At 39.3% G+C, this 26,090-nt stretch overlaps 1 protein-coding gene across 1 annotated transcript in view; it reads left to right on the top strand.

Moving 5' to 3' along the window:
• Nucleotides 1-8,955: 8,955 nt before the first annotated feature.
• The window catches only part of ACTL6A (actin like 6A), a 29,231-nt gene continuing 12,096 nt past the window's right edge, over nt 8,956-26,090 (top strand). The window contains exons 1-5 of the mRNA XM_059391489.1: nt 8,956-9,141; nt 17,797-17,873; nt 18,070-18,244; nt 20,700-20,800; nt 21,796-21,893. Coding sequence (XP_059247472.1) covers nt 9,117-9,141; nt 17,797-17,873; nt 18,070-18,244; nt 20,700-20,800; nt 21,796-21,893 — 476 coding nt within the window. The 5' untranslated portion in view covers nt 8,956-9,116. The remainder of the gene's footprint in view (nt 9,142-17,796; nt 17,874-18,069; nt 18,245-20,699; nt 20,801-21,795; nt 21,894-26,090) is intronic.

Below are 26,090 nucleotides of genomic sequence, written 5' to 3'. Positions count from 1 at the left end.
AGATGTTCCAATAAAACTTTATTCACAAAAATATGCAGCTTACACACAGGTTATAGTTTGCTGATCCGTGTTCTAAATAATAATTTTTATAAAAACTAGATAAATCTATATATAATACTATGGAAACCTGTTTAACTTATATTAAGCAAAAAATGCATAATTTAGAACAGAATGTGTATGTACAAATATGTTATCTTATTAAATATTTTATACATCAAATTATATTAATAAAATTATGTGTGACTATATATGATTATATATTAAAGTATTATAGTTATATATAAAATTATATTTATATCCTTATGTAGATAAAGAGATAGTTCAAGCAAAGGAAAAAAGCCTAAAATAATATGTACCAATTTTAACTTGGAGAATGATATCCCAATTTAGGATTGTAAAATTATTTTCCTAGTGTAAAATTTTAAATGATTTTTTAAAAATAATAATGGTTAAAACAAATTTATGACACAAAACAAAACATTAAAAAATGTACACATGACTCTACTAGTTATGTATAACTGTTTTCATTTCTGTGTTCTCTTTCAATCCTTATCTGCATTATATGTTTGTCAAAGTGTATTTTTTCCTGATTTTCTTTGCCTTATTCCTATTGTATCCTCAGAGTCAGCAGTTTGCAATAACCACAGTTCAATAAATATTAGTTAACAGCTGTGATTATGATCATAGTGATAACGATGTGAAGTAGAGCAATTTTAGGTAAAGTTTTTTTAACAAGGCTTCTTGGGAAAAACTAGCAATTGCATTCACAAAGGTTACTGTCGAACCTTTCCGAAGGGATAAAATCCTTCCTAATCTCTTTGTTCAGATGTCCCCGGGGATAGACACTAAAAAGTTTCCCAGAGCATTGCTATCTCTCTGTTTCTTACTTTAGCCCAGTTGGTACAGTGGGAATGACTTTGATGCTTCTAATAGCTGACAGAACGATATGAAATGATCAAAGGTTTAGCTTGTGAATTATTCTGCTTGCTTTTGTCATTCAGAGTCTAGAGCCCTGAAAATGTACTCCCGGATTTGGTGCACCACAGATGGTACAAGGAGTAAAATCAGGGGCTTATTAATCCCTGTGTGAATTTATCAAAGTCTGACAGTTGATAAAGTGAGTAATCTTAGAGTAGCATAATGTGATTCCATATTAGCTATGTGAGGTAAAGGGAGTGTGGGAAGGAGAGGCTGGACTCCAGAATCACATCTCATTGTACTGATGATGTACAATAGGCTAATTATGACCCAGTTTCATGCTCAAATTCTTCAATGTTTGTTTTTCCCCCCCTCTGGGTATGGGCCCTTTTGACATTTTTATCAGAAATCAACAAACATAATGGTAATTTTAAATACAGGTTTTCTTCTAGTCGTTTAGGTAGCGCTGGAAGATGGCAGTTATTTGAATTATCAGCAAAGACTGATGGTTTTGTAATTAAGGATTCCTCTGTTTCTGATACGCTTCTTCTAAAACACCTGGATCTCCCCCTACCTCTAGAAGAACAAGAACAAAAGAAATACCTTCTCATACCTACCAACTAAACAAACCTTTAGAAACTGTTCCCTGGCTAGAGCCAGAGTGCCTCCTGCAATTAGAATGGGAGGACCACCGGCCGGGTGTGCCGAGTGCTTTCCCTTTTCTTTAAGACTGTCTTATTCATATGTCAGGGTGGAGATAAAAGACTTTAAATGAAAGGATTGCACAACCACCACCCACATCTTTGCAAGCTTTGGTGGAAGCCGAAGGCTAAGTAAACATTTGGAATCCATTCTCCAAGTAGCAATTGGACTGTGTTCGCAGCCATTTTCATAGGATGTGAGAGCTGTTACAGGCCTTGAGTGGAACCACAGCTCCTTTCTCCTTGTATTCTCAGTGCCTGCTCTAGAGGCACTGGGTGTTCAGTAAATTAGGTGTCAAAAGATTCAGCTTGCTTTTGCCATCCAGAGTCTAGAGCCTGCAAAATGTATTCCTGATTCTGGTATGCCATTGGTATAATCAGTTAGTATAATCAGGGGCTCTGCCTAAACAGCTAATAAATGAATGAAACATCTTATATAAAAACTCCATCTTGACAGAAGTTTGATACAGTTCTATGCTGGTGAGATCTGAAGGAAAAAGTATACTCCCGAACATGTTAATGAATGAATGTAAGTTGTACAACCTCTGAGTAATTTGGCAATGACCAGTGAAAGAAATGCATATAACCTGTGATCCGGCAATTCCACTTCTGGGAATTCATCCTGCATAAGAACTCGCTCCCATATACATACAGAAGAGAATAGCAATCACAACATTCTTTATACCAGCAAAAGACTAGAAACAACTTAATATCTGTATATAGAGAATTGGTAAAGTAAATTATGGTATATACATATAATGGAATTCTGTCTGATGTCAAAACGAGTAAGATAGAATTACACATACTGACATGGAATGATCTCCAAGATAACATGGTTGAGTGAAAAAAGGTGCAAAACAGCATGTTCAGTATGCTACTGCTTAGTGTAAATAAACAAAAAAGTAGGAGAAAGGATGCACATGTAAGTCTTTACTTGAAAAAACCATCTCTGGAAGGTTAGAAAGGAAACTGGTAAGAGTGGGTGAAGAGTGGGTGGAGAAACCATAGAATTTCAAGGAGTGGAGGGAGGGAAACTTGCTTTCTTCACTCTTTTTTTTTTTTTTTTTTAAGATTTTATTTGAGAGAGAGGGAGAGCAAGCGAGCATGGGAGGGGGCAGAGGGAGCGGGAGAAGCAGACTCCCCACCCAGCAGGGAGCTCAACACAGGGCTCAATCCCAGAACCCTGAGATCATGACCTGAGCTGAAGGTAGACTCTTGACTGAGCCACCCAGGCACCCTGCTTTTTTCACCCTTCTGTATTATTTCAGTTTCTAGCTCTGTGTATAAACTAGCTACTAAGATATTTTAAATAAAAATGCTCAAAAGTAAACATCTTAAAATTAGTTTCCAAAGAGAATGCTTTTTAAAACTCACTTACCATAGTGAGAGTTACCATTTATATCAGGAAAGTTGCAAGGGGGGGAGTGATATATCTGCATAATTACTCATAGAAGCATAGAACATCTCTGGAGAGCTGAAGAGAATGGGGCAGCTGGGGACACAGGTAGAGGAGAATTTCTGTATGTCTTTTTGTACCTTTTGATTTAAAAAAAAGTGTGTATATTTATATATAGATATATCTATATATATAGATATAGTTTTTGTTTTTAAAGTTTACAAGAAGTGGGGCACCTGGATGTCTCAGTTGGTTAAACGTCAGACTCTTGGTTTTGGTTCAGGTCAGGATCTCATGAGCTGTGAGATCTAGCCCTGTGTCAGGCTCCCTGCTCAGTGCAGAATCTGCTTGAGAGTCTCTCTTTCTCTCTCTTCCTTTCCCTCTGCCCCTCCCCTGTGTACTCTCTCTCTCAAATAAATAAATAAATCTTAAAAAAAAAAAAAGATAAAATTTATGAGAGGTATAGAGGAAGTGGAAAGAAAAGGTATCTTGGAAAATAGGAATAGCATGTTTGCTGGGATCAGAAAGCTCTAGTTTCAAATTCTGACTCTTTCTTCCTTTTTGTTTTTTCTTAAGATTTTATTTATTTATTTGTCAGAGAGAGAGAGAGAGAGAGAGAGCACAGGCAGACAGAGGCAGAGGGAGAATCAGGCTCCCTGGACCCTGGGATCATGACCTGAGCCAAAGGCAGCCATTTAACCGACTGAGCCACCTAGACATCCTAAAATTCTGACTCTTTCAATAGCTGTGTGATATTGGGCAATTTGCTGAAATCTCTAGGCCTCTTGTGAAAAAAGCCTCAGAGGAATGTTGTGTGGATTACCTAGAAAATACAACATATAAAGTGGCATTTCCTATGACAGCATTTATTAGGAGGTCAGTAATTTGTAGTCATAATTATATGGTCGATGAACTTCGTATTCCAAAGAACAGTTTCAAGGGTTTTAAGGAAGCAATACTGTACAAGAACCTTGGACTCGGTTCAGTGTTGCTATGTGGGGTGTGTAAAAGTCCCATAACGTGGCACTGGCATTGACCTAGATCAGTGGGAAGCCCAGCATTGACCCTGAAGTGACCCCAGGTGGCATGGTGCCACTTCATAGCACCGGTTGATTAAATGTTGACAGTATGTGCTTGTGCTGTGATTTCTGAAAAGAGCACTATCAAATGAGCAAAGAGATTTTTAAAGAGATTATGAAAAAAGCAACAAAGACATAAAATCCACAGAACATCTGGCACTTTCATCTTCTTTTCTTTCCTTATTTGTTTTTTCAGGATCACATTGTTAATACTATGACAAATCTATTGGCCTGTTATAAAGGTACCAGCTGTAACCACATATTTTTCATTTGCCTCTCTATGTCGTATTATTTGAATGGTTAGCAGAGCTCTTAGTACTCAATGGCAAACAGACATATAAATCTGATCAATCATATTTCTATTGGTGAAAAACTCCAGATATTTATTCTTTATCCCAGTAGTGCTTATATTTTTTGGAATTTCACTGAACAGACTGGTACTTACAATGACTCCTTTTTTCAAACGTATCTCCACAAAACTATTTACATTGAAATTAGTTTTTGGTAATTGCTAATATCATGTATTTTGCTGCATGAAACAAAGTAATTCTAAATGTACAGGATTTGTTGTATCCTTCTTTTTAAACAAATGATAATCTCCTGAATGTGTTTCCTAACTTACATTAGTAAGTTGCAACTTTTTTTCAACTCTGAGACTGATAAAGCCTGAGACAGGACAAGATGGATAATATTTTATAACACCTGCTGTGATTCCATCTGAAATCTGACAGAGCTGGTGAATACGGAAGCGAGGTAGGGCATCTCCTGCAGGCCGGTGCAGCATTGCAAGAATGGAAGACCAGCGACCCAGTGAGGAAAAACCAAGTATTGCAGCGGCTATGCAGAAAATTCTTGCAGCTTGGAGATTACAAAGAATTTCTGAAAGGGCATTTATTTTTATTGATCTGGATTTAGAGGCAACCACTGAGCATCTACTAAGGGCTCAATAAGTTTACATATATGTTAACTCAATATCTTTTTATTTTTAGGTTGATAGACAGGAGGAGAATGCTGGCTTAGGCGGGAAAATTGCAAGCATTGATTGCTTGGGTATGTTATGCCCTTGAGAACTGGCAGACAGACAATAACCTTGAGTTGCTGTTGTTTTTGTTGTTTTTTTTTTTTTAACCCGACTGGCTATAAGTAATGTTAATGTAGGCTGAACCAAGACTTAAGGGAAAACATGTTAGGCTACAGAGGAGAAATATTAACACCAAAAAAACCAAAACCAAAAGCAAAACCAAAACCCTCACATATTTTATATTTTACAAAGTAGATTCTGCTGGGTCAGTGTTTTTCTTTTAATGGGTTTTCTACCAATTTTCCTAATTATGAAGAATGGAAGACAAGCTGCCACAGTGTAAGTCTCACCACAAAGGAAACAATGTCATTATTACTGAGGATGCGCAGTTCCCTGACATTGTTCTCTTGGGATATTAAATAGGTTTCCTCTTTCAACAGTCTCTTCCTCTGACAATTCATACATTAAGGCCAACAATCTTAGCGCCCTGTAACAATTGGCTGATTAAAATTATTAAAGACTTGGGGTGTCTGGGTGGCTCAGTGAGTTGGGCCTCTGCCTTTGGCTTAGATCATGATCTCAGGGTCCTGGGATCGAGCCCCACATCACGCTCTCTGCTCAGCAGGGAGCCTGCTTCCTCCTCGCTCTCCCTGCCTGCCTCTCTGCCTACTTGTGATCTTTCTGTCAAATAAATAAATAAAATCTTTTTAGAAAGTAAAATAAAATTATGAAAGACTTAAGTGTGTACTGTTATCTGCATTAACAAGCCATTAGTTAAGACATACCAAGTAACTCTGAAGTTCAGTTTGTTTGAAGTTCATTATGATGGTTTATTATCATATAAAGTAACATGTCCAGTGATTTATCAAGAGAATAAGCTAACCTAAAATTATGAATGAATGAATGATCTGTTTTATAATATCTTTTCAAATTATCAAATGAAGCAAAACCCTTATTTTAAACAAAAACAGCCAAGAATAAGCTTCCAGTATTTTCTCAAGCTGTCTTCTCTGTGTTGTTCTACTGACGACCCCCCTGCACTCCACTGTGTTCTTTATGGGTGGAGACGTTCACAGTATCTCAGGCCTCCCTGAAGGCTAGAAGTATCGTTCTCATTCACCCTACTGAGCTGTTCTGTTTTCTGATGAACTCTGAAATAGTAGGAAAAATATATTACTTTTTCAACCCAACTCTACATGTATGGAAGAGATTGGAGATAGCATTGAAGAGAGATAGCAATACATGTAATCTACTTAAGCTGGTATATATAAATTTCTATGCTTTTAAATTGTGAACAGATTTAAATGGATTACTGTATTATGAACACAAAAGTATTGCTTCAATGTTTAATTATTACCAAAGTATCACATATTTTATAGCTCATCAGCTTTATTAGTCAAACACAGCATAAAACCACAGAGTGGAAATGGAAATGTGGTTTAGGATTTGATATGTATCTATGTAGTGAGAGCTGTAACGATGGGACAACAGTTAACATAGAGTATTTAGTGCATTGTGCTAGATGTGTTAGATGAACTATCTTAGGGGTTGGTAACTCTACAAGGGGTCTAATGGTAAACATGCTCTCCAGCTTAGTCACACAGTCTCTGTCATAACAACTCAACTTGTCTCTACAGAGCAAAAGCAGCCATAAGTGAATAACCAATAAGCCAGGCTATGTTCTAGGAAAGCTTAGTTTATGGTCATTAAAATGCAAATTTCATATAATTTTCACATGTCACAAAATATTATTCATAAAAATATTTAAAAAATATTTTTTTAATATTGGGTAGCTCAGTTTGTTGAAGGTCAGTCTCTTGGTTTCCACTCAGGTCCTGATCTCAGGGTCCTCAGATGGAGCCTGATTGGGGTCTGTTTAAAATTCTCTCCCTCTGCCCCTCCCCCCACCCCAACCTTACTTGCAAGTGCCCACTCTCTCTCTCTAAAATAAAATAAATCTTAGGGACACTTGTTTGGCTCATCAGTTAAGGATCTGCCTTCCACTTGGGTCACAATCCCGGAGTCCTGGAATCAAGTTCTGCATCCGGCTCCATGCTCAGTGGGGAGCCTGCTTCTCCCTGGGCCTACTGCTCCCCCTGCTTATGCTCTTTCTCTGACAAACAAATAATTTCTTTTTTTTAAAAAAGTGTTTATTTTGTAAGATTTATTTATTTTAGAGAGAGATAGAGAGCGTGCACAAGCCTGAGGGGCAGAGGGAAAAGGAGAAACTCCACCTAACTCAGCACTCAGAGCAGAGCCCCAGGCAGGGTATCATCTCCTGACCCTGAGATCAGGACCTGAGCCTAAACAAGAGTCAGACACTTAACTATGCCACCCAAGTGCCCCTCTAAAAAACCATTTAAAAGTGGAATAATCTTTCTTAGCTCACAGACCACAGGAAAACAGAAAGTAGGTTAGTTGTGGCCATGGGCAATGGTTTATAGAACTCTGCATTACCTCCTTGGGTTAATGGGGGTTTCCTAAATGATCAGATATACTGTGATTATACTGTTAAGTGAATGGGAAAGTTCCTCACTAGCATTGTTCCTCACCCTACTATCACTTTCTGCCAGCTGCTGGCACTGAGACTTACCAGGCTTTATTCCATTGTTCCTAAGGTTAAGAGCAGCCTCTATGTCTTAGACTCTAGACAAACCAACTGAAGAACTGCTTTCAACTACAAGAATATACAATCCTTCTTAAGGGTTTGAGTTGGAGTAACACGACCCCATTTGGGCGTTTTTATAGGTTGAGCTGCTTGCAATGTGGCCAACAGGCAAGGCAATTAAGTTATTGCAGTAATTCAGGGGGGAAAGATGATAGTGACCTGGACCGGTCTGGTAAAAATAGGAGAGTAAGAACAGTAGACGGACTGAGTATGTATTTTGTATTAGGTACTTGCTTGGATGAGGATTGTTTCACACTTGTCTCACAAGATAAAAGAAATTGCTGATACCTCTAAAAATAATATTTAAAGTGCTACCTAAATTTAGTTGGGGAAGTATATAGCATATCATCTCTTTCCTCTTTTAATTATTTTTTTAAAAAGATTTTATTTATTTATTTTTTTGACAGAGAGAGCCACAGCGAGAGAGGGAACAGAAGCCGGGGGGTGGGGGGGTGGGGGGGTGGGAGAGGAAGAAGCAGGCTTCCCACCAAGCAGGGAGCCCAATGCGGGACTCCATCCCAGTACCCTGGGATCATGACCTGAATCGAAGACAGACACTCAACGATTGAGCCACCCAGGCGCCCCTCTTCTTTTAATTATTAATAACCATTTCAAAAATTGCGGGATCCTATTGGTTTGTCTGATTTACTGTTCCCTACCCTAAAGTTGAGCATAACATTTTAAGTTTTTTAACATAAAGGTTAGCTGAAAGTACATTTCCTGGGGAAAAAAAAATTCTGCATTCTCCACAGTCCAATTAGGAATTGCTGCGTGGAGACACTTTCTATTCCTAGACTGTTTTCCAGAGGTTTACTTTAGGTTAAAGGACTCCCTCCTGTACTCAGCCACCAGCCACACCCCTGGACCCACCCCGACACTTCCCTGCAGTCTGGCTCCTCCCTCTCCGGCTCCCTCAGGCTTACTCTCCCGCCCACCCGGGAAGCTCCGCCCCAGCCTCCCCCAACCCCCTCCCACGCCGCCAGCCTGCGGCCGGTTCCGCAACCCAACTCCTACCCTCCTTCCGTCGCTTTCTCTTTTCCCCCGCCTCCCTGGCTACCTTCGATTGGCTAAACTGGCTATGCCGCGGCAGGGATGCAGCAGAGACTCGTTCTGATTGGCTAAAGGGTATCCGGGCCTCTCATGATTGGCCGATAATACCAGACAGCAAGTGTGACTGAGCTCCGGGGTGTGTGGACGCCGCTTTGTTGCCTGAGGGGGGTGGCGGTGGAAGTTCAGGGGGTAGGGGGCTAGTGCTTCTCAGGACCCGCACCCGCGGCCGTCGCAGTCACTTCGCCCGGTAGCCTTTAGCGTAGGAGTCGCGCGGACAACAGCCATGAGCGGCGGGGTGTACGGGGGAGGTGAGTGAGTGCGGCCGGACGAGAGAGCGCGCCTTTTTAGCGTGTGGGATTTGTAACCGCCGCCCCCAGCCCTCCTCTCCCCGGCGGCCCCTTCCGGTCTCCCCCGCGCAGGACCCCAGCCTCTCCGCCCCATCCCCGCCCCGTGCTCTGCCCGCCCCCGGAGCCCACCCGGCTCGGCGAGAGCCTCGGGGCGCCGGGAGTCGCCGCCGCCTGCGGTTCCTCGGCCCCCGAAGGAGCAGGGTTTTGGGGGTGCGTGCCGGTCTCCGCCTGGGCGGGCACTCCATCCTGAGGGGTCGGGCCCGGAGCCCCGGCTTGAGTGGCCGGGCGTAGGGTCGCATCTTCCCCGGGGGTCTCCACAACTCGGCTACCTCGGGGCGCGCGCGCGCGCGTTTAAACTTGGGAGGTCCCAGCAGTTTGTAAGCGGGGACGGAGGGTTTCCGCGTCGTCCTGTGGAGGGTAGCGCGAGCTGCGAGAGGTACCACTGATGGGAGGAGTGGCGGCCACTCAGGACGCAGCCTCTTCTGGTTCCGCGCTCGACTGCCTCACACCTTTCAGTAACTCCTGCCTGTTGGCTGCCTGTGGGTTCCCCGGAGTTCCTGGTGGGAACACCTGTAGCCTTGGGTCGGCTGTGGTGTAGTGGAAGGATAAGCGCGGGCCTGGGGGTTACACAGACCTGGCTTGTCCTTCCAGTCTCACCATTTATGGAGCCCTTTGACGTTCGCCAAGTTGCTTAGCCTTTCCCAACTTGAGGCTCCTCGTTTTGGGAATGGGAATTCCTACCCAGTGGGGTTGGTTGTGAAGGTTCCGTGAGATAACGATACCCTGGGTACACCAAGTGTGGCCCATGGATCGGCCGTGTCCGCGTCACCTGCAAGCTTTTGAGCAATGCAGCATCTCAAGCCCCACTCGAAACGCACTGAATCAGAGCTTTCGTTCTTGCTAGAGGGGTAGGAAGCACTGATGTATATGATTCTGGTTTTTGCTGTGTTCGAGGAGTTTAGAAAACAAGACAGATCTAGAGCGTTGCTTTTGTTAGGGTGTCTGTTAAGGTTATTGTTTCTGAAGAGGATGGCGTTTTACAGGTAAGGGATAGAAATGAGGTTTCCAAAGTTCTTAGTAGTTTTTGAAATGTAGCTTGAGTTTCTTTGCGGTAGTATGCTGATCCTCATCCTTTTCTTCCCCGTTTATGTTCTTGGTTTTGATTTCTCAAATGTGAGAGTCAGTAGTTTCCCATTTTTTGCTTTGGAGAAAGCCCAGTGGATCTTCATGATTTACTTCTTTCCCATCTGAAGATGCCATCCTGACCAAAAAACTGGGTGTTTATGCCTTTGCCTCTTGGAGGCTGTTGGCTTTGTTTTGACCTTTAGGTTCACTGATCCAAAGACCTAGAAACTGTTAGTGAGTTTTTCCTTAGAAGGCGTTGTTTAATTTGACTGAGGTAAAAATGGATACCAACAAATGCTAGTAGCAAACTTTTTTTTTTTTTTAAGATTTTATTTATTTGACAGAGAGAGATCACAAGTAGGCAGAGAGAGAGAGAGGAGGAAGCAGGCTCCCTGCTGAGCAGAGAGCTGGATGGGGGACTCTATCCCAGGACCCTGAGATCATGACCTGAGCCGAAGGCAGCGGCTTAACCCACTGAGCCACCCAGGCGCCCAGTAGCAAACATTTTTTGAGTGCATACTTTGTACTAAGAGCTCTTCCAGAGACTTTTCATGTGTTGCGTTTAATATGTGCATGAACTCCATAGGCAGTAGCCCTAGGAAATGATACTGCTATTCTCATATAATGGAGTAAGAAAATAAGGTATGGAAAAGACAAAGTAACTGGCCCAGAGTTACATAACTTCCGAATAAGTGGTGAACAAGAATCTCTGGGATGAAGAAAAAGGCATTTCAATAAAACCCTTTCCTATTTTAAAAAAAATTTTTGGTTTTTTCTCCGTAGGTCATTTTTCAGTTATATAGCCACAGCATATTCACGTATGTTTTAGGTCTTCAGAATAAACATCCTCTGTCTCATAGGCTTATGGAGAGGAATATGTCTTAAAGCCTATTTTGTATGTAAAATACTTTAAACTCAGAAAATAAGTGTATGATTTTTGTGTTTCAAAACAGTAGGCAGAGAGGCAGGCAGAGAGAGAGGGAGGAGTAGGCTTCCCGCTGAGCAGAGAACCAGATGCAGGGCTCAATCCTAGGACCCTGAGATCATGACCTGAGCTGAAGGCAGAGGCTTAACCAACTGAGCCACCCAGGCGCCCCATTAGCCTGTATTTTTAACTTGCTTGCTTATTTAAAAGATCTTAGCAGTTTAAATATTAAAATTTATAACTATCTTATTCTAATAATGATTTCTGACTAGATCTGACATTGATCTTTAGCTTGGGTATAATGCATAATTCATACTTTGGAAAAAATATGGAAATGCAGATTTCTATACTTTCTAACTGATTTCTGGGCCTACTCATTGCTCCTTTGACCATTTTTCATGGTTCTTCTTTTCTTCAAACTCGCATTATAAAAAGAAGCAATCCACTCCTGATAAATTGTGTTTCATCATTCCTGCACCCTCTCACTCCCAAATCTCTAATCTTAAAAATTTCTCAAGACCATCATCCCCATGAGTTGGGGCATCCTTTTCCAAACACACAAACAAAAAATAAATAAAATGCTTTCTTCCAAAGTCATTTGCCTTCAGTATTATATGGGAATGTTTTAAGACCAGGTTAGAAAATTGCCACCATTGCTTCACATTTTCCCAGAAAAATAACCACACCTCTAAATATGAAAGCCATTTACTTTGTGGAAAAACATCAATATCCTCAGAGAAGTGAAAACAGTGTTTTTTGAAGCAAAGGGATCCAGCGGATTTTTTTCCGTTAGAAATTGTATCCTGGTTTTTAAATATCCAGACCTCCATGGTTATGGTTTAAGTCCCCTATCTCCCTTTGCCATTCTCCTATTTTGGGTTTGTTGGCACTTAGTACAAGATACAGGAAATAGATCTATTTCCCATCCTTTGAAAAAGGAAAATAGGCAGATGCAAAATTCCAAGAATCAAGAGTGTCACTCAGATTAAAATTCTACTCTGTCTAGTTCCCCCCCCCAAAATAGTTTGCCATCTAATTAGGACAGGAGCATAATAGATTTGTTAGATTTTTTTCATTTCATTTCACTCAAAAAACAGTTTTTGAGTGCTTATTATGTGCCAGGCAGGTATAGCCTCTACGATGCTTAGCCTTATAGGTGACTCAGTCAAATAAATAAACACCATATTTTACCTGTTTTTAGTTGTATATTCCCCCGCCCAAATTTTAAAGAGCTGAAGTTGGAATATTTCTCTCTCCTTTTGTGGGTTTTTCTACTTTACATATTTAAAATTTAGAAAATTTTAATTCCAGTCTAATTAACATGGAACATTTCTTGATGGTTTGGCAGAGTTTAATTGGCAGCATGCTTTTTTTTTCTTTGTGATGCGTGAAATAATGGTGCATCTTATTTATACCATATGATGAGAATTGGGTGACATGGTGAGAAAGGGTAACTAATTCAACATAGTGCGTTCAGTAATGACAATATGTAGAAGTTACAAAGGTAGAACATAGAAGAAAGTTGTTAACTCAGTATGGGGAAGTCAGAGAACTTAACAAGAGAGGTTTTGGGGATGGTGGAGGAAGAGTAGAGAAGGACCGCATATGCAAAGGGTAGCTTAGTGAGCGCACATGGTGGTAATGCTAGTATGTGAGGTGGGATATAGGACTACTGTCACATTTTGCTAAGCCTTGAATATGAACTCAGTGGAATGATTTGAATTTTATTTTGTAGATGTTGGGAAACCACTGAGTGATACTCTTTTTATTGAAGGATTTATGTACCCATATGTTCAGAGTTACAATTTTGAAAGATAACAGTGCAGCAGATTGATTGGGGATGGAGAAGGTGAAGAGATGGGAAACGGTACTTATAGGGAATCGTAATAATTCCCTGTTGAGATAGTTTGGTTCGGGGGGCTTCTGGGTGGCTTAGTTGGTTGAGCATCCAACTCTTGATTTCTGCTCAGGTCATGATCCTGGGATCGTTGTATCAAGCCCCACCTTGGACTCTGTGCTTTCAGGAGTCTGCTTGAGATTCTCTTCCTCTCTCTCTGCCCCTCCCCTACGTGTGTGTGTGTGTGTGTCCATTGCCCATGCACTTGCACTCCCATATTTTTTAAAAGAAGAGCTTGACCCAAGACAGTGGCAATGGTAGTAAAGAAGAGGGTAATTGAGAAATATTTAGCATAAATGTTTTGCAAAACTTTTTTTTTTTTTTTTTTTTTAAAGATTTTATTTATTTATTTGACAGAGAGAAATCACAAGTAGGCAGAGAGGCAGGCAGAGGGAGAGAGAGGAGGAAGCAGGCTCCCTGCTGAGCAGAGAGCCCGATGCGGGACTCGATCCCAGGACCCTGAGATCATGACCTGAGCCAAAGGCAGCGGCTTAACCACTGAGCCACCCAGGCGCCCAACAAAACTTTTTGAGAGGTATGAAAAATGTGAAGGCATTCACAATTCTCAGCGTTTTGCCTCTGCTGACTAGGCCACAAATTATGATAGCACGGCTGAGACTAGGTTAGGTAGGATGGGGAACAGAAGACAGTGCTTCAGATATGTTGAGTTTGAGGTACCAGTGGGCCATCAGGAGGAATTGATGTTGTACACTAAGAAGTTTGAGATGTGACCTTTTGGCTCTCTGAGTAGCACCACAGCAGTTGTTAAGAACAAGTGCCTTAGTAAAGGGGCTAGAAGGGGACCCAAGAAAAAAGCAGTTGATCTGTTTTCTAAGAAAAATTGGTATTATGTGAAAGTACCACCTGTGTTCAGTGTTAAGAAGTACAGGAAAAACACTAGTCAAGAGAACTTAATGGAGCCAAAATCGCATCTGAAGGCCTAGGTATCATGTTTTTGAAGTGAGCCTTGCTGATCTACAGAATGACGAACTTGCATTTATTTTTACTGCTTATTTTTTTAAAGATTTATTTATTTGAGAGAGAGTGTGTGCGCTTTGCAGCGGGGAGTGGTGTAGGGTAGGGCAGAGAGAGTCTTAAGCAGACTTTGCACTCAGCATGGAGCAGGGGTGGCATTGGGGGAAGTGGGGGAATCCACCACAACCTGAGCAGAAACCAAGAACCTGATGCTTAACCCTCTGCACCATGCGGGTGCCCCGATATAGTTGGTTGGATATGAGCCACCAGGCCAAGAATCTGTTTAAAATTTGGACATTTAATGGTAACAAAAAATCTTATTTGTAACATTTTTTAAAAAGTTTGAGATATGGATCTAGATGAAGGTGAGGACTTGAGAGATTTGAGATGGAATCTTATTTAATTGATTAATTTATTTTTAAAGATTTTATTTATTTATTTGACAGAAAGAGATCACAAGGAGGTAGAGAGGCAGACAGAGAGAGGAAGGAAAGCAGGTTCCCTGCCGAGCAGAGAGAGCCTGACGTGGGGCTCAATCCCAGGACCCTGGGATCATCACCTGAGCCAAAGGCAGAGGCTTTAACCCACTGAGCCACCCAAGTGCCCCTGTGATCTATTTTAAAACATTACAAGAAAGGAGTCATAAGTGTCCTGATGTGCTGTATTTGTTTGCTAGGGCTGCTGTAACAAAGTACCACAGACTGTGTGGCTTAAATAACAGAAATTAATTTTCTCTCTATTCTGGAAGCAAGAAATCTGGTATCAAAGTGTTGGCCGAGTTGTCTTCTTTGGAGGTCTTTCTCCTTGGCTCATAAGCACTCTCTTCTCCCTGTGTCTTCACATGGTCTTTCCTCTGCATATCTGTATCCAATTGTCCTCTTCATGCCAAAACCAGTCATAGTGGGTTAGGGGCCATTCTAACTATCTCATTTTAATTTAATTGCCTCTTTAAATTAAGACCTTGATCTCTAAATAGAGTCATGTTCTAAGATACTAGGAGTTAAGACTTCAACATAGGAATTTTAGGGAAAAACAATTCAGCCCAGAGCTTTGTGAAAGAGGTCCATGATACAGAAAAGGTTAAGAGCCCTGTCGTAGGACAAAAGATTGATCCTTGAGAAAGGTAATTCATTTGTTTAGTTAGGATATTTCTTTAGCGAGTATTCTGATTAGTCAGTGTTAACGTTTCTTAATTCATATTCATTGGGTAACTTTACTCTTTGTTCCTGAATGTACAGCTATGGTGATAACAAATGCACCCCTACTTTCAGACAAAATTATTTGGATCAGAAGGTTGTATAGAGAATGGAATTACTTTGTGAAACGTAGTAAGTGCAGAAACCTCCTTTCAAATTAGAAGTAAAAATAGGTAGCTCTTCAGTTTATTTGAATAAAAATGAGATCATTATTCTGTAAGGACACCATCTCTAAACTACGAATGTCTGTATAACCACTGATTTTTCTTTATTTTAAAACTTAATTTTTAGTACGTAAGACATACTAAAAATGTGTAAGTTTATGTGTGATAAATAGATGTAGTATTTTACTGTATTTGCCTGAGATATTTTAAGAAGTAGAACGTTATTGATATAGAGTCCCTTCCTCTCCCTCCATAGAAGAAGCCACAGAACTGAAGTTGTAGGTAACATTCCCAGACCCCATACAGATTTTATGCTTTTACTCAGTTTATGTGTCCATAATGAATTAAATAGTATGATAACGTGTGTGTGTATGTGTGTATATGTGTGTGTGTGTGTGTGTGTGTATTAACTAGCTGTTCAAACTAACCATTTTTTGGAGATTTATCCGTATTAATATATGTAGATCTAGATCATTCATTTTACCTGCTGTATAATATTTCATGGTGTGAATAAATTATAGTTTATCTGTCTCCATTCTGAGAGACTATTAGATTATTTCTATTTTTTCCTGTGACGAGCGGTGTGATGATGATAATGGTAATAGTGGCTACCACCTGCTGTGATTATTATGTGCAGGTACTGTTCCAGGTGATTACATGCATTATAGCATTTAACATGTTTAATTATTCAAGCATTCTGTGAGATAGGAACTATTATTATGCACATTTACATATGAGAAAACTGAGGCAGAGAAGTTAGAAATCACCCAAGGTCACATAGCTAGTAAACATTCTAAAATGTGTCTCCTTTTGGTATGTGTGTGAGAGTTTCTCTAGAGAAGATAAAAGTGTAATGTGTATGCACATTTTAAACTTTAATGCATATGACTGAATTGTACATTGTGGTCTTACCAGTTTACAGCTTTTATAAGCAAATGTGTAGGAGCTCTTCTTTGCCTATATCTTTGACAACACTCGATCTTATCAGGTGGATTTTGCCAATTTAATGGAGATAAATAATAGTTCTTTATACTTTTTAAGGATTGAAAAAAATTCTTACTTGAACAATTAGTGTCTGGAAAATCCAGGTGTTTTGTTTTTGGAGGCATGCTGTTTTGGGTGAAATATTTTTAAAGTATAATTAAAGGCTATTCTCTGGATATGAATGTGAAAAAAAAATTACCAGCTTTCTTCCTCAGCATTAAACTTTATTAAAAATCTTTGAAATGTGCAAACTTTGATAACTTCATTTTCATGATTTTTACTTGGTCTGTATAATTACATCTTTTTTTTTTTTTTTTCCAAGATTTTATTTATTTATTTGACAGAGAGAGAGATCACAAGTAGGTGGAGAGTCAGGCAGAGAGAGAGAGAGAAGCAGGCTCCCACTGAGCAAAGAGCCCGATGCAGGGCTCGATCCCAGGACACTGAGATCATGACCTGAGCTGAAGGCAGCGGCTTAATCCACTGAGCCACCCAGGCGCCCCAGTATAATTACATCTTAAACTCTTATTCTTCGGAGTCCCTCTTTTTCTTGGAGTTTTGCTAAGTTTCTTCTCTAATTGCATGGGATGTAATTTCCCTTAATATCTGAAAAAATGGTACCTAAGTATACTGAATATCTTCCCTTTGCCCCTCCAGATCTACTTTCCACCCATTCATCCTCTTTGTGCCTGGAAAGGCTGATCGTATTTCCTACTCTATGCCTCTTGTCCTGGTAGAACTATTAATAGGGAGCCCTTTTCGCACTCAGAAGTGGCCCAATTGGGTGATAAACTGTGAGATGACGTGAGCCGATGGAGAGTGGGGGAGAGAGAGGTTGGCATATTTATTAGCCTGGTTCCATCCCCTCAGGGTTAGCCATGGCTCACTGCATTCCTCAACTGAAGTCAGAGCTCCTTGTCAGGTAGCCCTCCAAACACAACTTTCTCTGGGTTCTGGTAACAGTTCTTCTCCATGTTTCTTCAGTTCTAAGGATGGTATTATTAGTGCTAGGGTACCATACTATCCCTTTTGGTTTTCCTGTATTATCCCCACATCTTTGTAAATAGCCCGTTTGAGAAGTAAGGTCTTGCAAATTACCCAATTTTAGTGTACTGTCTCATTGCTGATTGAACTTATACTGATACAATTATGACTTGTTATATTTTAACTAAATGAATCTTTAAGATGTATTTAAAACTAGGTTCAAGCTAGTAATAATATGAATGTAATACCTGCTTTAATTTGTAATAGAGGTTTCATATACTTTCTCATTTTAAGCACATTAAGTGCTCTTAATTTTCATATGATACCTGTGGGTTGTTAATGTTAATTATCCTTTCATCTTTTCAGATGAAGTTGGAGCTCTTGTTTTTGATATTGGATCCTACACTGTGAGAGCTGGTTATGCTGGTGAAGACTGTCCCAAAGTAAGTGTAGTATTAGTTAATTGGATATGAAAAGTCCATTTATGTAGAATTAAATTCATGCAGAAATTCTGACTCAATTACAGTAAAAGACTTCAGTTGGAAAAAAATGACTACTTGATAAAAGCCCGCAAAACTGATTTCAAAAAAAAAAAAAAAGCAGGTAAAACTTGTATTATCATGTTCTTGACTCTTGCAGGTGGATTTCCCCACAGCTATTGGTATGGTGGTAGAAAGAGATGATGGAAGCACCCTGATGGAAATCGACGGCGATAAAGGCAAACAGGGTGGCCCCACCTATTATATAGATACTAATGCCCTGCGTGTTCCCAGGGAGAATACGGAGGCCATTTCACCACTAAAAAATGGGATGGGTACGATCTTTGCTTCTGTGGATTTGATTTATAGAATATACATGCTGTGTTTTAGACATAAAACTTGTAAGTTGACTATCGGTTATTTTATTATTTTTATTCCACAAACTGATGTTCCGGCACCAAGAATACAAAGAGGCATCAAGCATGTTCCTCTTCCTTAAGAGACTCGTAGGGTAGATAGATATAAATATATAATAAATATACAAATATTTGTATATTTCTATAGTTATGTTTGATAAGCAGTGGGATTAGAAAGGAGGGGTATTTAACTCTGTCATTGGGGGTCAGTAATGGTTTTCATAAAGGAGGTAACGTTTGTATCGGATCTTGATCAATAAGTAAAGATGAGCCTGACTGGAAGGCTGGCGTATGTAAAGGGGTGGGGCTGTGGAAAAAGCCTACCTGTTTAGAAAGATCATCAATTAAGTATAGCTTTAACAGTGGATGCATTAGGACCAGTTGCAGGAAAGGTGAGCATGGAGCAGTAATAATAAGGCTTGTAAACCATGCCAAGGGTGTATTAAGCTGGCAGCTCTGAAAGGTAACCCCAAAGGAGTTTAAACAGAGGTGTGAAATATTCATACCTGCCAGCTGGAGAGATTGTAAAAGCAGTATGTAGGCTAGATTGGAAGGTGTTAATAGAAACAGGAGGATCAGGTAGGGAGGTGAGAATTCAGATGAAAAGTGAAGAGGGTTGAAATTTTATCACTGATGGTGGAGATCCTGAGGTGGCTTTGGGAGAGATATCAAAGAGGTGAAAGAGATGAGTTGAAAAAGTTTCTTCAATTTTTGATGGAAGTGATTGGGTACCATTCGTTGAAGTAGGATAGAATGGGAAGGAGCAAGTTTTACAGTCTTAACAGACAAGTATATTACATGAGATCACTTTTAGGTTCATTTATTCACGAGAAGGACTCACAGGACTCAGCATATAGTTGTATTCATGGCTAAGATTTATTACATTGAGAGGATACAAAGCAAAATAGATAGGAAAAAAGGACATCAAGTGAAGTCCAGAGGAAACCAGTGCAAACTTCCCAGTCTTCTCACAATGGAGTCAGGGAGGATGTACTTAATTCCTCTAGTGATGAGATGTAATGTGTGTTGTCTACCAGAGGAGCTCATTGGAGAGGATTTTTACTGTGGTGGTCACATAGGGACCCTGCGCCTTGCATGTACTAAAATCCAAGGCTCCCAGAGGGAAAGAAAGTGTTCAGCATAAACGACATTGTACAAACAGTTTAGGCACAATGAACTACTCTTATTATTTAGGGGAAATTTTATATCAGTGTAGGGAACTGGTTGTCAGTCAAATTCCCAGATACCACTGGGGATCAGCCTTGCAAACAGGTGTTTTTCTGTACAGAGTGTAAATGGGTTTGTTACTGCGTTCAAAGTATTTGAATATAGGTGCTGTTAGAGCAAGTGGGTGAGGAAAATTTTAAGACATGGAGTTGCATTATATTAGCCAGAAAGAATGTGAGGTTTGAGACACGGGTTGAGGATGGGGTTCCTTGTCAGAACTTGTTCTGTATTTAACAGAAAAGAAAAGGTGCCCCTGAAGGAGGAATAGTTAGGGATGTAGGAGAATTAATATTCAGCAGAATGCCAAGGGAAGAACAAGTTCTGGAAGCATGGAAGTGATTAAGTCTCATTCTCAGCTGTGACATTGAGATTTACACTAAGAAGGGAAGAGAAAAGTTACAGTGACTAACAAAGTTCATTTACCAAAACAAACAAAATCCTCCTACACCTGTGGGAGTATGTTGTACAAGTCATGCCATTCTTCTTTGGACAGTGGCAAAACAAATTTTTAAACTGGTGAGCAGTCAGTAGTGTCAGATAATGTTAAAAGAGGTCAAGTGATAGTACAAATGGGAATTTTCCTCTGGATTTGTCCGTTAGAAGGTCATTAGTGACTTATGCAAGTAGTTTTGATGGAACGTTTAGGTGAAAGCCAAATTAAGGCATATTAAATTCCCTGAGGGTTCTTTTTTTGTATCTTTTAATGTTTTTTCAAGTAGATTGTAAGCTTTTTGAATATCAGATCTAGATCATACCATTCTTTTGTATGTTCTCCTACCATTTAAATTGCATACTATGCCTCTAGTATGTACTTACTGAATAATATTTTTTTGGTATTTTAGGTCTATTAGATACACCAATTACATTTGGGACAGGTCTACAGATTGTGATACTGTGGGGGCTGAAGGAAACAAAAAGAGTTTCCATATTCGTAGAAAACAAAGATTATGTCTATATAAATACTGTATTACGTTTCTAATTTTAGTATATGAGCTGCCAAAGTGAGCACTAAAGTACTATATTATGAAGTAAATCTATGAAATAAGTAGGTTCTGTTGTTAATGCTAAACTGTAGAAACAGTCTCTTAAGATTCTGTATTCATCTTCAACTAAGCATTGTTTTCAGGGTGTTAATCTTATATTGTAGTTGAAGACTGGGATAGTTTCCAGGCTATTTTGGATCATACCTACAAAATGCATGTCAAATCAGAAGCCAGCCTGCATCCTGTTCTCATGTCAGAAGCACCGGTAAGACAGACTTTGTTTTCTGAGTTTCTGTAGTTGTTGTTTTTTTAAACTCATTTGAAGAATGTTTTCTTTTTCTTTAAAGAGGCATAGAAGTTCATATTTTGAATTTTGAAAATTAGGGAAAGGGGATTAATTTTTACATACTATTATAATTTTTATTATCTCAGTAAGTAAAATATTCAGAGAACAATAACAAAGCACCCTAAATGGGGTTTGGTCCACCCCCGCCACCAGGGATTTTTGTTGTTGTTGTTTTATTGTGCTGTGTTGGTCACTGTACAGTACATCATTAGTTTTTGATGTAGTGTTCCATGATTCATTGTTTGCGTATAATACCCAGTGCTCCATGCAGTCTGTGCCCTCCTTATTTTTCAGGGATTTGTTTAACATTTGACTTCCTTGGGCTGCTTCCCTTTGGGTTTATGAATTACCCCTGTGCTCCAGAGGCAGGGTGTATCTGCTTGTATACTCTGCTCTCCAAGTGAGAAGTCCAATGTGGAACTAGGGCTGGAAATTACCAGACTGAAGTCTCTTGTGAAATAAATTTGGTACAGAGTCCAAAGAGCCTAGCAGGCTAGCTAACAATCATAAATTATCAACATTTTGTTACTGTTTTTAACCTAGTTTCGTTTAGGAGTACCAGCTCTAAGTAGGAAAATTTGGTGGTTTAAAATTACTAGATTCACTCTTAAGATTTAATAATACTTTATAAGAATCATGATTCTCTTGTACTTTGAAAAGTCTGTATAACTTGTAGAATTCATAGAAACAGACAGTTTTACTTTTTATTAAATGGTAAATTTTAATTGATTTTTACTAAATTTATTTACAAACAAAAATATATATTCTTATGAGGATTATTTTCTGTGGTACTCTATTCTATTTTTAATATTTATATCTTTGTTAATATAGTGCTATATTGAATCTTGAAATAAATCAACTTTTTAGTTTTTAAACAGTAAATAACTTGCATTTCTTTTTCCCCTCTTCTCAAGTGGAATACTAGAGCAAAGAGAGAGAAACTGACAGAATTAATGTTTGAACACTACAATATCCCTGCATTCTTCCTTTGCAAAACTGCAGTTTTGACAGCGTATCCTTTAAAGAGTAATACTCAGCTTTTCTTTCAAAGTAAATGTGGTGCCCTTAAAGGGAATGCCCCCAGCAGGAAGACATGAGCCAGTTCTTGCTTGTTCAAAAGTTTGGGTTTTTTTCCTCTCTCCTTAATTTTTGGCTGTCTTTTAGTATTTCTTATTGGAATAAATATGCCAGAAGTTATTAGAGGGAAATAAGAAAGAAATGCTCAAATCCTGCTTGTTATCAAGGTTTTTAAAACATTTGTTTTTAGAAGGGGAATGTGAATAGAGGGTAGTGTTTAAGCCAGTTGGATTAAACAAGTTCAAAGATTGCCATTTTCTTTCTCTTCTCCCATTACTATAGAAAAGTGGAAATTAGCTGTAAGTTCACTTAAGATTTAATCATCAATTTAAAAAAAAAATCACCAAATATTTATTGTAGACATGTTAAGGGACAGACCAGGAAATATTATGTCCTTATCTCAAAGAATTTGTAATGTAATATTCTTGTTAAAAGGTAAGTAACAGATTTATATAGTATTTTAAGGGATGCTGGTGGCTCAGTTGGTAAAGTGTCTGCTTTCAGCTTGGGTCATGATGGCAGGATCCTGGGATCGAGTCCCTGGGTAGTTTCCTTGCTCAGCAGCTCCCTGAGCTGCCTGCCGTTCCCCCTCTTTGTGCACATGTGCTCTCACTCTCTTACAAATAAATAAAATCTTAAAAAAAAAAAAAAGTACTTCAAAATAACTGGCAAAAGTCATGAAGAAGTACATATTAATTTGATTTTTTCGTATAATAATGGTGGAAGTTCATCAGAGGAAAATAATAGCCTGACAAATCTTTATGAAGAGATTTAAAGGGGTTCCTGGGTGGCCAGTCAGTTAAGCATCTGCCTTCGGCTCAGGTCCTGACCTCAGGGTCCTGGGATCGAGCCTTGAGTCAAGCTTCCTGCTCTGTGGGGAGTCTGCCTGCTGCTCTGCCTGCTTGTGCTCCCTCTCCCTCTCTGTCAAATAAATAAATAAAAATCTTAAAAAAAAAATCTTTATAAAGAAAATAGAATTTATTTGTATGATATAGGGGAAGGAGCCTTGTATTTAGGGTTTAATTTGATATGCTTACAGACTGTGTGATTTTGAATTAAGTACTTAAAACCTAGCTTTACTGGGGCGCCTGGGTGGCTCAGTGGGTTAAGCCGCTGCCTTCGGCTCAGGTCATGATATCAGGGTCCTGGGATTGAGTCCTGCATCGGGCTCTCTGCTCAGCAGGGAGCCTGCTTCCCTCTCTCTCTCTCTCTGCCTGCCTCTCTGTCTACTTGTGATTTCTCTCTGTCAAATAAAGAAATAAAATCTTAAAAAAAAATGCAAACTATTTAAAAAAAAGAAACAAAAAAAACCTAGCTTCACTTTTTACTCACTTATGCTGTGTACCTCCCTGGATTGCTGTAATAGTCAAGTAAATTCTACATATATATGAGAATCACTGTGGTAATCTAACGTTGTCTGTAATGGTGTGTTTTGGAGATGATTTTAGCAAGAGTGTGGAGCTAGGAAGTATAAGTGCTTTCTAGTGACTTAGTTTATAGTTGAATTTCTGTTAGACTTCAGAAGGAGTTGTGGAAATAGGTTTGGGTCAAACTGTACGTACCTTGCCTGTCAGATTTTAAAAATTTGAACTTTAGACTCTACTGTACCATTGCAGGTTTTTGAGTAGAACATAGAGAATGCTAGCTAGCACTGTGTGCATTATTTCACTTAATACTCATAATAACTCTCTCAGGAATGTGGCCGAAGTAAGCAAACTAGTTCAAGTCCATAGTTTGAAAGTGGCTTTACTGAATTTGAACTTAGGTCTGTTTGGCTGTTTCCTTGCAAGGAGTATGTAAACAGAATCGGGCATTGTTCTATTTTTTAACCTTTTATTACGGAAAATTTCTAATACAGAAGAGTATAGAATGTCATATTGAACCTCCATGTGCCTATCGCACAGTTCAATTTTCAAAACATAGCTAACTTGTAGTAGTTAAAACCCTTGCCTCTCCCCCTCACACTATGATTTTGAAGTAAATTCCAGATTTGATAAAATTTTATCCATAGAAACTTTGGCATGTATCTCTAAAAGATTTTACCTTGCATCTCAAGACAAAAAAAGGAAGTAATAACAACTTCTTAAAAAAACAGTATAGGGTAGGGGCACCTGGGTGGCTCAGTGGTTTAAAACCTCTGCCTTGGGCTCAGGTCACGACCTCAGGGTCCTAGGATTGAGCCCTGTATCAGGCTCTCTGTATATCAATAACATTTTTAAAAATCAAAACAAAACAGTGTGGTATATATAATAAGTCAGGACCCGAACAAGATCATACATTGTATTTCTTTGGTATGTCTCTTAGGTCTCTTTTAATCTGTAGGTTCTACTCCCCTGACCCTTTTTTTCCCTTGTAATTTGTCTGTTAAGGAAGTAGATTGTCATGTAGAATTTCCTACATTTCTGGATTTAGATGATTGGTGTCCTTTTGCTTTGTTATTCCAGCCAGTGGATCTCAACCTTTTACATCTACAGCTTTTACTTAGTGGCAGATTGTATTTGGTGGGGTTTACCATATTGGAAATTAAAATAGAAACCAAAAAATTAGATTTCTTAGTCCAAGTAAATTAATAATAAGTCATAATATATTTTAATGAAAATCAACATTTCTAAAACCAAAAAAATTGAGAAGAGTGGAATTATTTTACATTTTTTCAAATCTCTTTAACATCAGGCTTAGTAACAGACATTGGATTCCCATATCTGTCTTTTGCGTTCAGTCTGTTTTGTATCATACATAACGTGGTCTCTGGAAAAGTCGCATATATACACTTATGAGAGAATGACAGTGAAAAGGGCAGTTATGTTATTTAACATCTTAGTATTATTCTAGAAATTGTTTTGACCTCAAAGATTATGTATGGCTTTAGGACTCCTTTACACTTTAAAGAGTTTCTGAGGACTGTAAAGATTTTGTTTATGTGGGTTGTATGTCAGGATTACTGTGAGAAATTAAAACTAAGAATTGTTCTGGGGCTCCTGGGTGGCTCAGTGGGTTAAAGTCTCTGCTTTCGGCTCAGGTCATGATCCCAGGATCCTGGGATCGAGCTCCCCACACCCCCCCGCCCCCGCCTCTCTGCCTACTTGTGATCTCTGTCTGTCCAATAAATAAATAAAAATCTTGGGAAAAAAATAATAGGTGTTAGATTAAAAAAAAAAAGAAAGAAAGAAAAAAACTAAGAATTGTTCTGTTTTTTAAAAACATTTTTATTTGTGAGAATGAGCATATGTGTGAGGTGGGGGAGTGGCAGGGGGAGTGGGAAAAGCAAATTCCCAGCTAAGCTCTGAGCCTGATGTGTGTGGGGCTCTATCTTAGGAACCCCAGATCATGACCTTAGCAAAAACCAAGAGTCAGATGCTCAACTGACTGAGCTACACAGGCACCACAACTGAAAATTGTTTTAGCATTTATTAACTTAAAAATGACCCCAAAAGACCCATTTAGGTTAACATAAATAACATTTTTATGAAAAAATATATTTTCCAAAACAAAAATATTAGAAGGGTAGCATTATTTTATCTGATTTAATTGATAGCTGGATTCTCATATCTGCCGACCTCAGGCTCTGTCCTCTTGACACCTCAAGCTAGTAAAGAGGGCCTTCTGTCCAAGCTGCACACTGTTGGAGAATGCAGTTAGCTAAAAGTGTAGGAAAATCAGAGAGCTCCTAGGTGCTGCTCTTTGAAGAGTGGATTACTCTTTGTTCTCTCTGTTTTTGTTGGGCCCCCTGAAGTTCTGCCCCTGAAGAGTTTAGCAGTCAGTCAGAGATGTGGGTACGTTTTATACTCTGATTTTAGGTTTGATCCCTTCTGTAGTTCTCTGACTTCTAGGGTTTCTGCCTTACCTGTCTAGCTTTTCTTCCAGCCCTGAACTCCTTTCTCTGTTCATTCAAGGTGGTAAAGTTGCAGTTTTCCACCATTGCTTTCCCAATTGTAGCTGTGAGCTGGGGAGTACTTTCAGGCAAGGAAGCTACAAACTTTACCTTCTTACCCCTTCCAGTTGCAGTTTTATGAGAATAAATTTTGGCTGAATTGTGACTGCATTTAAACACTTTTCAGTATCTTAAAATGGACATCTAAGATAATTTGTCCAGATTTTGTTATTTATAAGAAGATCCATGTACCTTTATGCC

The sequence above is a fragment of the Mustela nigripes genome, chromosome 2 (genome assembly GCF_022355385.1).
Source record: "Mustela nigripes isolate SB6536 chromosome 2, MUSNIG.SB6536, whole genome shotgun sequence".
NCBI lineage: Eukaryota > Metazoa > Chordata > Mammalia > Carnivora > Mustelidae > Mustela > Mustela nigripes.
Note: the sequence above shows the minus strand (reverse complement) of the source record. Positions and strands in the feature narration are given on the sequence as shown.